At 71.0% G+C, this 14,802-nt stretch overlaps 1 protein-coding gene across 28 annotated transcripts in view; it reads left to right on the plus strand.

The window, feature by feature from the left end:
* Positions 1-14,802, plus strand: part of PLEC (plectin) — a 62,181-nt gene that overhangs the window by 35,427 nt on the left and 11,952 nt on the right. For 27 of the 28 annotated variants that reach the window (XM_052787938.1, XM_052787939.1, XM_052787940.1 and 24 more), the window contains 27 exons: positions 1,638-1,715; positions 1,832-1,924; positions 2,254-2,420; positions 3,856-3,971; positions 4,108-4,214; positions 4,290-4,409; positions 5,038-5,133; positions 5,569-5,696; positions 6,945-7,038; positions 7,136-7,290; positions 7,478-7,784; positions 8,305-8,382; positions 8,547-8,708; positions 9,798-9,902; positions 10,181-10,276; positions 10,364-10,489; positions 10,917-11,069; positions 11,161-11,315; positions 11,431-11,557; positions 11,668-11,851; positions 11,970-12,127; positions 12,424-12,602; positions 12,818-12,956; positions 13,039-13,395; positions 13,508-13,591; positions 13,755-13,859; positions 14,105-14,203. In XM_052787938.1, coding sequence (XP_052643898.1) covers positions 1,638-1,715; positions 1,832-1,924; positions 2,254-2,420; positions 3,856-3,971; positions 4,108-4,214; positions 4,290-4,409; positions 5,038-5,133; positions 5,569-5,696; positions 6,945-7,038; positions 7,136-7,290; positions 7,478-7,784; positions 8,305-8,382; positions 8,547-8,708; positions 9,798-9,902; positions 10,181-10,276; positions 10,364-10,489; positions 10,917-11,069; positions 11,161-11,315; positions 11,431-11,557; positions 11,668-11,851; positions 11,970-12,127; positions 12,424-12,602; positions 12,818-12,956; positions 13,039-13,395; positions 13,508-13,591; positions 13,755-13,859; positions 14,105-14,203 — 3,768 coding nt within the window. The remainder of the gene's footprint in view (positions 1-1,637; positions 1,716-1,831; positions 1,925-2,253; positions 2,421-3,855; positions 3,972-4,107; positions 4,215-4,289; positions 4,410-5,037; positions 5,134-5,568; positions 5,697-6,944; positions 7,039-7,135; positions 7,291-7,477; positions 7,785-8,304; positions 8,383-8,546; positions 8,709-9,797; positions 9,903-10,180; positions 10,277-10,363; positions 10,490-10,916; positions 11,070-11,160; positions 11,316-11,430; positions 11,558-11,667; positions 11,852-11,969; positions 12,128-12,423; positions 12,603-12,817; positions 12,957-13,038; positions 13,396-13,507; positions 13,592-13,754; positions 13,860-14,104; positions 14,204-14,802) is intronic. The other variant, XM_052787935.1, reaches the window with a different exon arrangement.

A 14,802-nucleotide genomic window follows, 5' to 3' on the forward strand; every position in this document is an offset into this window, starting at 1 on the left:
CGCACCGTCCCGGTGCGGGTGCGGAGGAGAAGCGCCGCCGCATGCTGTGCCGGGGGGAGGCGCGTCGGCACCCCAGGGCGCTCTGGCAGCGGGGGTCAGCCGGGCGTTTGAGCCCAAGTGCCGGCTAGGGCGGGTTTCCCTGGGCCGGGCCTTGCCTGCAGCGGTGAGATAGGAGCGCGGCATCACCGGGAGCGGTGCCATGGGGCTGGGACTCCCACGGGGCCAGAGCAGGGCTGCGGCTCCTGGCACTGCGGCAAGACGTGCCACCCGGCCCCGCAGCTCCTCGGGGCTGCGGGAGGTCCCGGGGCACCCGGCGAGGGGGATGGCGTTGCGGCCGCTGACACCCCCGGCTCTCCCGCCGGGGCCGGACCCTGCCCCGACCGGCTGCGTTTCCCTCGTGCCCCGTGGCTGTGGGCAGAAGAGACCCTGGTCCATCACTGAGTGGCACGTGGGGGGCTCAGGGGCTCCCCAGCCCTTCCAGCAGCCGAGGCCAGGCACAGCCGCTGCCGGTGGAGCGTCGGGCCTTGCCACGGGGCCGGCGCGTACAGGGGGTCTGTCTAGGCAGGATCTGCCCGTAGGGGCTGCCCAGGGGACCCCCACCGGGGACCCGCAGGGGTGGGGAGGTTCCCCAGCACAGTGGTGCCTGGTCCCTGCCGTGGGGCGAGACCGGAGCGTGCCGGCGAGCTGTGTGCTGCCTCCAGCACGGCCCTGCCGCATCCGCGCGGGCAAGGACGGGCTGCGAGGAGCTGGCGAGGGCAGGACGAGCGGTGCTGCCGGGATGCCGCGGGCAGGGGCAGAGCAGGGCTGGACTGTGCCCGCGCTGTGGGGCTGGCTGTGCCCGCACCGTGGGGCCGGTGCTGCTGCATGGCCGAGGAAGCGCGGGTGCAGGATCCGGCGGCGAGGCCGGCCGCGCTTGCCATTGTTCGGTCCGGCAGCGCTTCCTGCCCGCAGCCCCGCGGGACGGGCAGAGGATTTCCTGGTGGGTCCGCGCTGCCCGCTGCCTCCTGCATGGCGGTGCGGCGGCACCTTGGCCGGGACCGGCTCGGCAGAGCTGCCCCGGGCAGCGGCTGCGATGCCCACGTGCATTGCGGGGGACCCAGGCCCTGGTCCCGGCACCAGCTCCCTGTGGCAATGGGGTGCCCGGCGCCTGCGTTCCTCTTGCCCGCCCTGCCGGCACAGGCAGCTGCGGCGTTTTGGGCTCAGCGAGGCGGCGTGGGGAGTCGCTGGGCCCCCGGGACGGACGCCACGGGGAGCGGGGCTGCCGCGTAGGGGTGCAGCGGGAGCTGCTCTCGCACCGTGCCTGGCGCTTGGCTTCTCTTGGCACAGCAGCCGGTGGCCCCGGTGCTACGCAGGCGGCGTGGCCGCGCCAGGGCTGGGGGCAGTTTGGGCTGGGCTGGCCCCGGCTGGTGGCTTTGTGGTGGGAGAGGCGGGGAACGTCCCCTCCCCGGTGGTGGCATGGGGACAAAGTGCGGAGGGCGTGTGGCATCGGCATGCGCGGCGCCGGGAGGGGCCGGGCCGGTGCACGGGGTGGGCCGCGGTGCTCGGTGCCCAGCATCCCTCGCATGCGCGGGTGAGCCGGGGGCGGCGGGATGTGCCCGGTGAGGGCCGCGGCTCATCGCCCCCCGCTCTCCCCGCAGCCCCGGGAGAAGGGCAGGATGCGCTTCCACAAGCTGCAGAACGTGCAGATCGCCCTCAACTACCTGAAGCATCGGCAGGTGAGAGGGTGGGGGGTCGCAGGGCTGCCGGGCTGGCGGGACGCCCCCCGGGGACCCCCGGGGCTGGGGCGCGCTCCTCGCCCTCCCTGCAGCCACCGCGTGCCTTGGCCTCGCAGGTGAAGCTGGTCAACATCCGCAACGATGACATTGCTGACGGCAACCCCAAGCTGACGCTGGGGCTCATCTGGACCATCATCCTCCACTTCCAGGTGAGCCCACAGCCCGGCACGGCACTGGCCCCGTGCCCACCGTGGGGCTCCGCCGGCGCCCGGCTGTGCCCACGCGCCGTGCCACGGCCTGGGGAGGATGTGGCGATGGTGGGGCTGAGGGTGGTGCCGGCGGTGCCGGGAGGCTGGGGCTCTGCAGGTCCCCGGTGCTGGTTTGGTCCCCCACGTGGGGCAGGAACAGGGTGGTGGCGGGGCTGGGGCATCGCTGGTGGAGGCTGCAGTGGGGTAGGAGACAGCCGCCGCGGAGCAAGCGTGCCCGTGCGCGGTGGGAGCTGGCGGCTGGGCCGGCGTAACCCCCCCCGTCCCGGCAGATCTCGGACATCCAGGTGACGGGGCAGTCGGAGGACATGACAGCCAAGGAGAAGCTGCTGCTCTGGTCCCAGCGGATGGTGGAGGATTACCAGGGCCTGCGCTGCGACAACTTCACCACCAGCTGGCGAGACGGGCGCCTCTTCAACGCCATCATCCACCGGCACAAGTAGGTGGAGCGGAGCCAGGTCGGCTACTGGCCGCCGCACGTCGGGGGCAGCGTGCCGGGCTGGCCAGGTCGGGCCGCGCCGTACCTGCCTGCGGGCACAGAGCTCCCATCTGCCTGGCAGGGACCCGGCACCCCCAGCCCTGTCCCTGCGGTGCCGAGCCTCCCTTGGCACAACCGTCCCCTGGCTCGGGCTCCTGGGTGAGCAGCGGCTCCCAGCCCCCGTGGTGGGGAGAGCAGCCCCCGGGGCTGCGGAGGACCCGGCTCCGGTGCTGGCAGGATTTGGCCCCTTGCAGCAGCCGGCGGTGCAGGGTGATGCCACGCGTGGGGCAGGCGCGTGCTGGCTGGGACCAGCCGCCGGCGGGGCCAGCTGCGCCGATCCCGCTTTGGGGCGACGCAGGCACGTGCTCCCGACAAGTCCCAGCCCATCGGCCTGTGCCGGCAGTGCCGTGGCGGTACGGGGAGCCGTGTGGTTTAGCCACCTTCCCACGCTCCCACCCGACCTGCCGACCCGCTGCCTGCGTGGGCAGGCGGGCGCTGATCCCCCCGGGCAGCGGGCGCCGTGCCCTCCGCAGCGTGCCGGGGCGCAGGCAGGCAGGCCCCCGCGGGCCCTGCCGGGGCCGCCGCGCACCTTTGGGGAACGCAAGTACGTGCAGGCGTGCCGCGCCCGTGCAGGGTGGGAGGAGGCACCCGTGCCGTGCCGTGCCGCGCCGCGCCGAGCCGTGCCGCACTCCGCACCGAGCCGCCGCCGCGGCAGGAGCTCACCAACCGCTGCACCGAGCTCGGTCCCGCCATGGAGCGGAGCAGGCGGCATCAGGCCAGGAAGCAGCCGCGGCGCCGCGGCACGGGGAGCTCGGCGCGGGCTCTGCCGGGGGCGGAGGACGGGGTGGTGATGGTCTGCGAAGACATCCCTGAGTGCCCGGCGGCCCCCGGCATCAGCGGCTCCTTCTACTCCATCCAGCACAGCCTGCGCCTCAGGGAGCTGTAGGCACTGGGCTGGGCCGGGGGCTGGGACCCCCCGCCGGGCTGGGGGGGGGGCCGGGGTTGCCGCCTGCCCCACGGTGGGACCGGGGGGTCTGCCTGCTCCGGGGTCCGTGCTCGGGGCCGTCGGGGCGGCCCTGGCTCCCGGTGCCCTTGGGCCGGGTGTGGGGTCTCGCCGGCGCGTGGCGTGGGCGTGCGGGGCGTGGGGTGGCTCGGCAGAGGTGCAGGCGGTGCAGGCAGCCCCTGGGGGGGGTGGACCCGCTGTCCCTGGGGTTTCTCCGAACAACCGGCGCCCACGCCTGCTGGAAACCTGCGCCGTGGGGCAGGGCGGGTGGAGGGCGCTGCCTGCGGCCCCCGGCCCGGCCGTCCGCCAGGCGTGGCGGGAGAGCGGCCGCCGGCACGGACCCTGCCGCCAGTCCCGGCGGGACCCCCCCTGACCCGTTCCCGCTGCCCGCAGGCCCATGCTGATCGACATGAACCGGGTGTACCGCCAGAGCAACCTGGAGAACCTGGACCAGGCTTTCACCGTGGCCGAGCGGGACCTGGGGGTGACGCGCCTGCTGGACCCCGAAGGTATGGGCAGGGGCGCCCGGCTGCGAGGGGGACGGCGTCCTGGGGGGGTGGGGGGGCCACCACCCCGCAGAGCCCCCATCCCTCTCCACCCCGGTGTCCCGCGTCCCCCCCGCCCAACGGTCCTCCCTCTCCCCAGACGTGGACGTGCCCCAGCCGGACGAGAAGTCCATCATCACCTACGTCTCCTCCCTCTACGACGCCATGCCCCGCGTGCCCGAGGTGCAGGACGGCGTCAAGGCCAACGTGAGTCTGGGGGCCGGGGGGCGTCCGCCTCCCCCCGCGGCGGGCGCCCGTCTCCACGTGCCTCCCTCCACCCAGGAGCTGCAGCTGCGCTGGCAGGAGTACTACGAGGTGGTGACGCTGCTGCTGCAGTGGATCCGCCAGCACACCGTCCTCTTCGAGGAGCGCCGCTTCCCCGCCAGCTACGAGGAGATCGAGGTGAGGGAGCCGGGACGGTGCCCCGGCGCTGGCAGGGGGATGAAAGGCTCCGGTGAGCCGTGCCGGTGCCTGGGGAGGTGCTTGGCGGTGGCCCAGCTGGCTGGCGACCTGGCCGCGGGCTGGCTCATGCCGGGGCGAGTCCTCCCTGTGCGGGCAACCCCGGGCCGGCACGCACCCAGCCCCGCCGCGCTGCAAGCTCATGCCGGCCTCGGGGTTGCGCGGCTCCGCGGGGAACGGGGAGATCCCGCCGTGGCCACACGGCACTGCCTGTCTCTGAGCCCGCCGCCGGTCCCGGCCCCAGCTGGGTCCGTGCAGCCTGGCCCTGGGGGGCTGTGGGGCAGCGGGGGGCTCGGTGCCGGTGCTGGCCGGGAGGCACCGGGGAGCGGGCGGCTGTGCCGCGGCAGAGCCGGGGCGCCCCAGGCAGGGAGGGCCCCACTGACTCACTCTTTCCAGGCTCATGGTGAGTCACCAGTGGCAAACACCAGCTCCCCGCCCGGCCCCTTCCTTCCCGCCGGCTCCACACGCATGGAAAATGGTGGTGGCGGTGGGGGGGGGCGATTTGCCCGAGCAGGGGCTCGCGGCGCCCGGGGGTCCGCGCGGCCCACCTTAGCAGCCCCCCTCTCGGCAGATCCTCTGGCGCCAGTTCCTGAAGTTCAAGGAGACGGAGCTCCCGGCCAAAGAGGCCGACAAGAACCGCTCCAAGGCCATCTTCCAGTCCCTGGAGGTGAGCGGCACCCGCCGCCGGCCGTGCCTGGGGGGCTGCGGGTCCTGGGGGGCCATGGTCCTGAGGGGCTGGGGATCCCGGGGCAGGGGTGCGATCCTGAGGGGCCAGGGGTCCCGGTGCTCTGGGGGTCCCGAGGGGCCGTGAGTTCCAGGGGTCTGGGATCCTGGGCACTGGGTTGTTCTGGGGGACTGGGGGTCCCGGGATGCCGGGGGTCCTGGGACACCGGGGGTCTCGTGGCAGCACTCGGCACGCCCCTGCCGTGTCCCCGCTGGGGCGGAGGCCGTCCCGTGCCTCTCCCATCTCATGGCTCCCACGAGGCTTTGCCTCCGGCACGGAGCAACTGAGACGTGGCACCCACGGCTGGGGCTGCTCCCCCCCGCCGGCTGCCTGGGGGTCCCGGGGCCGGCGGTCTGACGAACCCGGGGGGGGATGCAGGGCGCTGTGCAGTCCGGGCAGCTGAAGGTGCCCCCCGGGTACCACCCGCTGGACGTGGAGAAGGAATGGGGCAAGCTGCACGTGGCCGTCCTGGAGCGGGAGAAGCTGCTGCGGGCCGAGTTCGAGAGGTGAGTGCCGCGGGTGGGGGGCACCGGCCGGGGTGGCGGGGGCTGCTGGCTCTCTGCATGGCGCCGGGGCGGGGGGGGGGGGGGCTGGAGCTGGGCTGGCACCCGCTCCCCCTTCCACGCAGCCAAGCCACTGGGCTGGGCCGGGGTGGGGTGGGGTGTCCCGGCCCCCCCGTCCCGCCAGCGATGGAACCACAGGGTGCATGAGTCATTGCCTGCCTCTGGGAAGCCAGCACTGCCGCCGGCCCCGAGCGCGGCACAGCACGGCAGCCCGGTGGCGGTGGCCCACCGTGCCCCGTCCCACCGGGGGGGCTCGCACCGCAGCAAGGGAGACCAGGCGTCGCCGGGGCCGGCGGCGCAGGCAGAGAGCGGGACCGGGGCTGGCAGCGCAGGCAGGAGAAGGCAGCAGGGCCGAGCAGGCAGGCAGGCAGCCAGGGCAGCGTGGGGCTGGAGCCCTGCCCGCGGGCGGGAGCGGGATGGGGAGCGGATTGGGGATGGAGAGCGGGGTGGGAATGGGATGGGGCTCCTCGCCTGGGCGGGGATGGGATCCGGGTCTGCCGGGGCAGGATCAGAGCTGGGCTGGCACGGAGTCCCTGCTGGGTGCGCAGGGACGGATCCGTGCTGTGTGGGGCGGGATCCGGGCTGTGCATGGATAGTATCCGTGCTGTGCATGGACAGGATCTGTGCTGTGCATGGACGGGATCCGTGCTGTGCATGGATAGCATTTGTGCTGTGCACGGACAGTATCCGTGCTGTGCATGGACAGTATCCGTGCTGTGCATGGACAGGATCTGTGCTGTGCATGGACGGGATCCGTGCTGTGCATGGATAACATTTGTGCTGTGCACGGACAGTATCCGTGCTGTGCATGGACAGGATCTGTGCTGTGCGTGGACGGGATCTGTGCTGTGCATGGATAACATTTGTGCTGTGCATGGACAGTATTTGTGCTGTGCATGGATAGTATCCGTGCTGGGCATGGATAGTATTTTTGCTGTGCATGGATACCATCTGTGCTGTGCATGGACAGGATCCGTGCTGCGCATGGATAGTATTCGTGCTGTGCACGGATGGGATCTATGCCACGTGGGGCAGGATCTGTGCCTTGCACAGACAGGATCTGTGCTATGCGGGTACGGGATCCGTGCCATGCATGGATGGGATCGGTGCCCAACGGGGCAGGATCCGTGCCGTGCGTGGACGAGATGAGTGCCCGCATGCTGACCCCAGCAACGCCGTCTCCCCACGCAGGCTGGAGCGGTTGCAGCGCATCGTCAGCAAGCTGCAGATGGAGTCGGGGCTCTGCGAGGAGCAGCTCAACCAGGCTGACACCCTGCTCCAGTCGGTGAGCGGCAGCTCCGGCTGCGGAGGGGGGGGGCCGGGCGGCACGCAGAGCCCTGACCGTGCCCCTGACCGTGCCCTTGGCCATGTCCCATCCCCAGGATGTCCGACTGCTGAACGCGGGGAAGCCGCCGCAGAAGGCAGCCGAGATCGAGCGGGACCTGGACAAGGCGGACGCCATGATCCGGCTGCTCTTCAACGACGTGCAGACCCTCAAGGATGGCCGGCACCCGCAGGGGGAGCAGATGTACCGCAGGTACGGCTGCGCTGGCGGCCGGCGCCGCCGCGGCATGGCCCACACGGCGTGCCCCACGCAGGGCACCCTGGCGCTCGCCTGGCTGCAGGAACAGCCCACGACCTGTGCCCCCCCACGTCCCCTGTGCCCCCCACGTCCCCTGTGCACGTCGCCATGCCCTCCGTGCCGACGCGCTGCCTGCCCGCAGGGTGTACCGCCTGCACGAGCGCCTGGTGGCCATCCGTACCGAGTACAACCTGCGGCTCAAGTCGGGCGCGCCGGCGGCGGCGGTGACCGTGCCGCTGGGGCAGCGGCCGCGGCAGGAGCTGGACGAGGCCACGCTGCGGTACCTGCAGGACCTGCTGGCCTGGGTGGAGGAGAACCAGCGGCGGCTGGGGGCGGCCGAGTGGGGGGTGGACCTGCCCACCGTGGAGTCCCACCTGGGCAGCCACCGCGGCCTCCACCACTCCATCGAGGAGTTCCGCACCAAGATCGAGCGGGCGCGGGCCGACGAGGTGAGCCGCCCACCGCCGGGTCACCCCGGGGCTGCCCCCACCCCTGCTCCCGGGGGTCCCTGACGTGCCGTGGCTGCACACAGGCTGGTGGGGGGCTCCGAGGAGAGCAGCCCGTCCTGGCCCCCCCGGCCCCAGCTCTGCCCTCGCTGGCTGCCCGCTCCGGAGCCCCTCTGTGCCCTGGGATGCCCTGGACGGGCAGAGGGCACCCCGCTGCCCCCCTACCCCTCTCGTGCCCCAGGGCTGCCCCCCCACCACTGCCCGCTGTCCCACCTTCAGCCGGGGGGACGTGGCAATGGGAGCGGGCGCTGCTGCCAGTGCAGAGGGGCTGCCGGGGCTGGCGCTGCTCCCTCCATGCACGGCTCTCGCCCTGCCCCGCGGCCCTGCCCCGGTGCTCCCCGGCATTAGGGTCTCTCCCCGGACCCCACCTTTGGGAGGCCGGGGTGCTTTGGGGAGGCTGGGGTGCTGCTGTCCCCAGGGGGTGGGACGGGAGGTCCCCGCGCTCACGACACATCTCCCCCAGGCACAGCTCTCCCCCGGTCCCCGCAACGCCTACCGGGAGTGCCTGGGCAAGCTGGACCTGCAGTACGCCAAGCTGCTGGTGAGGCTCTGGGCTGGGGTGGGGGGGTGCAGGACGTGACATGGGGGTGACCTGCAGCGGGGAGGATGTATGACGTGGGGGGGGATGTGCGGGGAGGAGGATGTCGGGGGGAGAGGTGCGGGGAGGAGGGTGCGGAGGCAGCCCACCCCTGCGCCCGTCCCCAGAACTCCTCCAAGTCCCGTCTGCGGCACCTGGAGAGCCTCCACGGCTTCGTCAGTGCCGCCACCAAGGAGCTGATGTGGCTGAACGAGAAGGAAGAGGAGGAGGTGAACTTCGACTGGAGCGACCGCAACCCCAACATGACGGCCAAGAAGGAGAACTACTCGGTACGGAGAGAGCCCGGGACGTGCCGCCCTGTCCGCTCCCTGTCCCTGCACACGGCTGTCCTGCCCTGTCCCTGTCCCTATGCCTGCATGTGGCTGTCCTGTGCTGTCCCCATCCCTCCCTGTCCCTGCATGTGGCTGTCCTCACACGGTCCCTGTCCCTCTGGCCTGGCGGTGACAGATTTTTGGAGGTGCCCCCCGCACCCTGTGGCAGAGGATGCTCTTTGGCCACACCGCTGCGCCGCTGTGCCGTGCTGCTTGCCGAGGCTCCAGCCCTGCTCTTATCTCCTCCTCGTGCCAGCTCTGCTCGTTATCTCCTCGCTGTCTGATCTGGGGCTGGAGTCACTCTTCCCCTCGCGCTATCGATATCGATTGACTGACTGAAACCACATCTGTGCTCTGCAGCTGAGCACCCCCAGCCCCTTAACCCTGCTTCTGCCGCATCTTCTGCTGCGCTTGCACGCCGATTGACGGTCGCACAGCCCCCAGACTGGACTTGGGGTGTCGCAAACCTCTGCACCACCGTCCCGCCCCACAGTCTCTGAGCATCCCCAGCCCCCTCCCTCAGCCCCCCAGCCCCCGTGTCCCCCTCCCTGAGCACCCCCAGCCCCTGTATCCCATCCCTGAGCACCCTCAGCTCCCGTATCCCCCTCCCTGAGCACCCCCAGCCCCCGTGTCCCCCTCCCTGAGCGCCCTCAGCCCCCATATCCCCTCCCTGAGCACCCCCAGCCCGTGTCCCCCTCCCTGAGCACTCCCAGCCCCTGTGTCCCCCTCCCTGAGCACTCCCAGCCCCCTCCCTCACCCCCCCCAAACCCTGTCCCCCAGTGCCCCTACCCCTGCCCCCCCCACACTCCATGCCCCCCCAGCTTCCCACCCCAGCAGGCTCCTGTGGTGGGTGCTGGACCCAATACCCCCCACCCCAAGCATCCCCCTCCAGCTTGTCCCCCGTAGCCCCGGCAGCCTCAGAGTGCCCGGGGTGGGGGCAGGAAGGTGCCTCAATCCCGGGCACACGCAGATGTGCACAGATGTGCACACACACGCGTGCCCTGCCGGGGGCCGGGCGCTCATCCCCCCCCCTCGGGGCTGTGCCAGGGGCTGATGCGGGAGCTGGAGCTGCGGGAGCGCCGAATCAAAGAGCTGCAGAGCACGGGGGACCGGCTGCTGCGGGAGGAGCACCCGGGCAGGCAGACCCTGGAGGTGAGGGGGGCTTTGGGGGGGGCTGGGGCACTGCGGCTCACTGGTGGCGGTCGTGGGGTGGTGGGCACGGCGGCTCATTGGCGTGGGGCGCAGTGCGTGGGGCAGTGGGCAGTGCACGGGTGGGCTGGGGCAGTGCAGGCAGCTGCCTGGGCTGAGTGGGGGCTGGCAGCGGGCAGAAGCAGCAGGGTTGGGGCTGGCCGGGGCCAGTGCCGGTGCCGGTGCCGGTGCCGGTGCCGGTGCCGGTACGGGCAGGGCAGGGTGACGCGTCCCCTTTTCAGGCCTTCCAGGCAGCCTTGCAGACCCAGTGGAGCTGGATGCTCCAGCTGTGCTGCTGCATCGAAGCGCACCTGAAGGAGAACAGCGCTTACTTCCAGGTAGGGTGGGGTGGGAGGGGGTGCCCCCACCAGCGCACCCACGGCCGGCCGGGCACCCACCCTGGCTGACTCCCCCCGCCCCCCTAGTTCTTTGCCGACGTGAAGGAGGCTGAGGAGTTCCTGAGGAAGACGCAGGAGAACATGAAGAAGAAATACTCGTGCGATCGCAGCATCACGGTCACACGCCTGGAGGACCTGCTGCAGGACTGCATGGTGAGGGACCCCCACCCGCTGCAGCCCCAGGGGTGACCCCCCCCGGTGTGTGCCCAGCTGCGGGGTGCCTGAGTGTCATCCCCACATGCGCACCCCACTGCAGAGCTTCAGGGGTGCACCCCGCTGCAGCACCCTGGGGTGACCCCCTCCCCGCTGCAGTGACCTCCCCCCAAGCAGCAGACCCCGCTGCAGGAGTGACCCCCCCCACCAGTCCCCTCCAGTGACCCCCCCCCATAATCCCCCTCCCCACTGCAGACCCTCTCTGCAGTGACCCCCCCATCCGCAACCCAGGGCCCCCGCGGGAGTGGGCGAGCCTCCCACCCCCACCCTGCCGCCCGCTCCCCGGACCCCCGCCCCACCATGGGGCTCCCCCTGCCCAGCGGGGCACAACGGGGGGCAGCACCCCCTGACCCCGCTGTGCCCACAGGAGCAGAAGGACCAGCTGGCGGAGTACGGGGGGCAGCTGGCGGGGCTGGCCCGCCGCGCCAAGGCCATCGTCCAGCTGAAGCCCCGCAGCCCCAGCACCCCCCTCCAGGGCCGCCCGCCCATCCAGGCCGTCTGCGACTACAAGCAAATGGAGGTGCGAGGGGGAGCTGGGGGGGTAAGGCCGGGGAGGGGGGGATGTGCGGGGGCCCCCCCCACCCTGGGCTCACGCCACCCTGGCCCCGCAGATCACGGTGCACAAGAACGACGAGTGCGCCCTGCTCAGCAACACCCAGCCCTACAAGTGGAAGGTGCTGAGCGCCGCCGGCAACGAGGCCATCGTCCCCTCCGTCTGCTTCCTCGTGCCACCCCCCAACAAGGAGGCACTGGACGCCGTGCACAGGTGAGCGCCGGCCACCCCCCCCCCCAACTCCTGGGCCACGCCGTCGGCTCCGCGGCACCGTCCTCGGCTCCCCGCTCTGCCGTGGGGTCCCCCCGCTCACGCCGCCTCTCCGCAGGCTGGAGGCCACCCACCAGCACCTCCTCGTGCTCTGGCACCAGCTGCACCTGGACATGAGGAGCCTCCTGTCCTGGCAGTACCTGATCCGCGACATCCAGCAGATCCAGTCCTGGTCCCACCTGACGGTGAGTCGTCCCCCGGTGCCGGCAAGGGGCAGCACCCAGCCCGGGGGGTTCCCCCCCGGGGTCCCGCTCCAGCGGTGGGGGCTGACAGCGCCCTTTCCCCCCCCCCCCAGTTCCGCACGATGCAGGTGGAGGAGTGCCGGCAGGTCCTGCGCAGCCTGGAGACCCACTACCAGGAGTTCCTGCGGGACAGCCAGGACTCACAGAGCTTCCAGCCCGATGACCGGCTGCACGTGGAGCGCGAGTACAACGCCTGCACCCAGAAGTACGAGCTGCTGCTGCGCAGCCAGGAGAAAGGTGAGCCCCCTCCTCCCCGTCGCCCTGTGTGCTCCCTGGGGCGTCCCCTCCGTCCCCGGCAATGCGGACAGGGCGAGCAGAGTGGGAAGCTGCTAACCTGTCCCCGCTGTCCCCACAGGAGAGCAGGACGAGTCCCTGTGCAAAACCTACATCTCCCAGCTGAAGGATATCCGTCTGCAGCTGGAGAGCTGCGAGACCCGCACCATCCACAAGATCCGCCTGCCCCTCGACAAGGACCCGGTCAAGGAGTGTGCCCAGCGCATCAGCGAGCAGCAGGTACGCGTGCACGCACGTGTGTGCAGGTGTGCAATGCACGTGGACGGGAACCTCGGCACCCAGAGCGGGGCTGGTGTCTGTCTGCCCACACTGGTGGGCTGCAGACCCCTTCTCTGCTCTGCCCCTTCTCCTCTGGGGTCGGGGGGTGGCCGGGGGCTCTGCGGGCCAGGTCCTGGCTGGCAGGACACGGAGTTTGGCACGGTGTTATATGGGGGATCAGCCACAGGCAGGGCTCGGCCCCAAACTGCAGCTGGCGGGCGCCAGGCAGGGAGTGAGAGACCCTCCTCTCCCTGCAGCAAATCCACCTGGAGCTGGAGGGCATCAAGAAGAATCTGGACAAGGTCAGCGAGAAGACAGAGAAGGTGCTGGCCCAGCCAGAGCAAGCCAGCTCGGCCCCCGTCTTGCGCTCAGAGCTGGAGATCACCCTGCAGAAGATGGACCAGGTGTACAGCCTCTCCAGCATCTACCTGGAGAAGTGAGTGCCCAGCCCCTGCGCGGCTCCTTGGTCATCCTGGGCTGGGGAAAACTGCTGCATCAGCTGGGATGAGCCTGGTTGGGCCAGGGGTGGGCTGATGAGGTCTGGAGGAAGCTGGCTGTGCCGGCGTGTCCTTCCCTTCCCATAAGCTCCTGGCTGTGTGCCGACTGACGCTGCTGCCCGGCACTGGCTGAGCCCATCTCCTCTCTCTGCAGGCTGAAGACCATCAACCTGGTGATCCGCAGCACTCAGGGGGCAGAGGAGCTGGTCAAGAAGTACGAGGACCAGCTGAAGGACGTGCAGACCGTGCCGGCTGACCTCAAGGAGCTGGAGGCCAGCAAGGCCGAGCTGAAGGTAACGGCTAGGGCAGCACCATGCCGGGGGGGAGCTGGGGGGGAGCCGGGGCCAGGGCTGACCCGTGCTCTGTCTGCCGCAGCGGCTGCGCATGCAGGCGGAGGGGCATCAGCCCTTCTTCAGCACGCTGGAGACTGACCTGAGCAAGGCCAAGGATGTCAACGAGCGGATGGTCAGGGGCCACAGCGAACGTGACGTGGACCTGGACCGCTACCGGGAGAGAGTCCAGCAGCTGCTGGAGCGCTGGCAGGCTGTCCTCACCCAGACGGACCTGCGCCAGCGCGAGCTGGACCAGCTGGGCCGCCAGCTGCGGTACTACCGCGAGAGCTGCGATGGGCTCCTCCAGTGGATCCAGGACGCAAAGCAGCGGCAGGAGAAAATCCAGGCGGTGCCCATCACCGACAGCAAGACTGTGCGGGAGCAGCTGCTGCAGGAGAAGGTAGCACCCGCAGCAGGGCGAGCGGTGCTGGCCTGGCCGGTGCTCTCGGCCATCCCTGGCCGCGGTGGGGCGGCCATGGGGCGCCTGAGCTCACCCCCACACGTTTCCCCAGAAACTCCTGGAGGAGTGTGACCGCAACAAGGAGAAGGTGGAGGAGTGCCAGCGCTACGCCAAGCAGTACATCGACGCCATCAAGGTGTGCCCGCTGGCTGTGCCTGCGTGCTCTGGGCTGGCCTCCCCGGGGGTGCCGGGGCAGGCGTGGGACTGGGGAGGGGTAGCCCAGTGCCAGGCGGCCCCGAAGGACCTGGGGGCTCGCTGGGGGTGCTGGCCAGCGTGCTGAGGACCCCTCTCCCCGGCAGGATTATGAGCTGCAGCTGGTGAGCTTCAAGGCGCAGGTGGAGCCGATGGCCTCTCCAGCCAAGAAGCCCAAAGTGCAGTCTGCGTCTGACAGCATCATCCAGGAGGTGAGGGGGGGCCCCTCTGCGTGCGGGCCTGGGGCGCCCCACGGGTCCCGCTGCGTGGCTGATCCCGAGCAGCTCCTTCCCCAGGAGCGGAGGGCTGCAGCCCTTTGCCGAAGGGGTGAGCACGGGGGGGCTGGCACGCAGGCTCGCCTCCGTCCGGCCCCACCACTGCTGGGGTGCTGGGCAGCTGGGTGGGGGGGTTGCCACGGGCACGCTCCCTCCCTGCTGACCCCTGCCGTCTGCCACAGTACGTAGACTTGCGGACGCGGTACAGCGAGCTGACCACGCTCACGAGCCAGTACATCAAGTTCATCACGGAGACGCTGCGGCGGCTGGAGGAGGAGGAGGTAGGGGAGCGGCGTGCGGGCACGTGGGGTGGCATGACTCCGGCTGCGTTCTCTCTCCTGCATAACAACGGGGAACATGGTTCATGATGACTGCCGGCCCCCCATCACTAACGCTGGCCCATGGCCTCTAACCCTGCTCTGATCCGGGCTCCTGGGACCGAAGCTGCTGGCTCTGGGTGCAGCAGGTCTCCGAGCCGAGAGGGCCAGCTGGGGCGGCACACAGAGCCAGCTCCAGGCGCCGCCGGGCTCTGGCGTGACTGGTGGTAGGAGGCACTTCCCAGATACACGTAGTGCAGTCAGCATCTGCCTTCCGCATGAACGCTGTGCTCGGGCGCCGCGGGACCGGAGCCCTCGGGTGTTCTGTCTTGGTAACCTTTCTAACTCTTGGTTTCTGCCCTTGGAAGTCGAGCCGCTTTGCCAGTGCTTTGTCTTGGGGGATGTTTGTGTTGGTGGGGATCTAATGGAGGGTAAAAAACCAGGATGACTCTGGCATCCCTGCACCAGGTACTCACTCTGCGCATGTCCCCCTCCCCACGGCACCCCTCTGCCTCACCCCATGGCTGTCAGCAGCCTGCACGCCCCTCCTGCTCGCTGCACCC

This window comes from Harpia harpyja, chromosome 5 (assembly GCF_026419915.1).
Source record: "Harpia harpyja isolate bHarHar1 chromosome 5, bHarHar1 primary haplotype, whole genome shotgun sequence".
NCBI lineage: Eukaryota > Metazoa > Chordata > Aves > Accipitriformes > Accipitridae > Harpia > Harpia harpyja.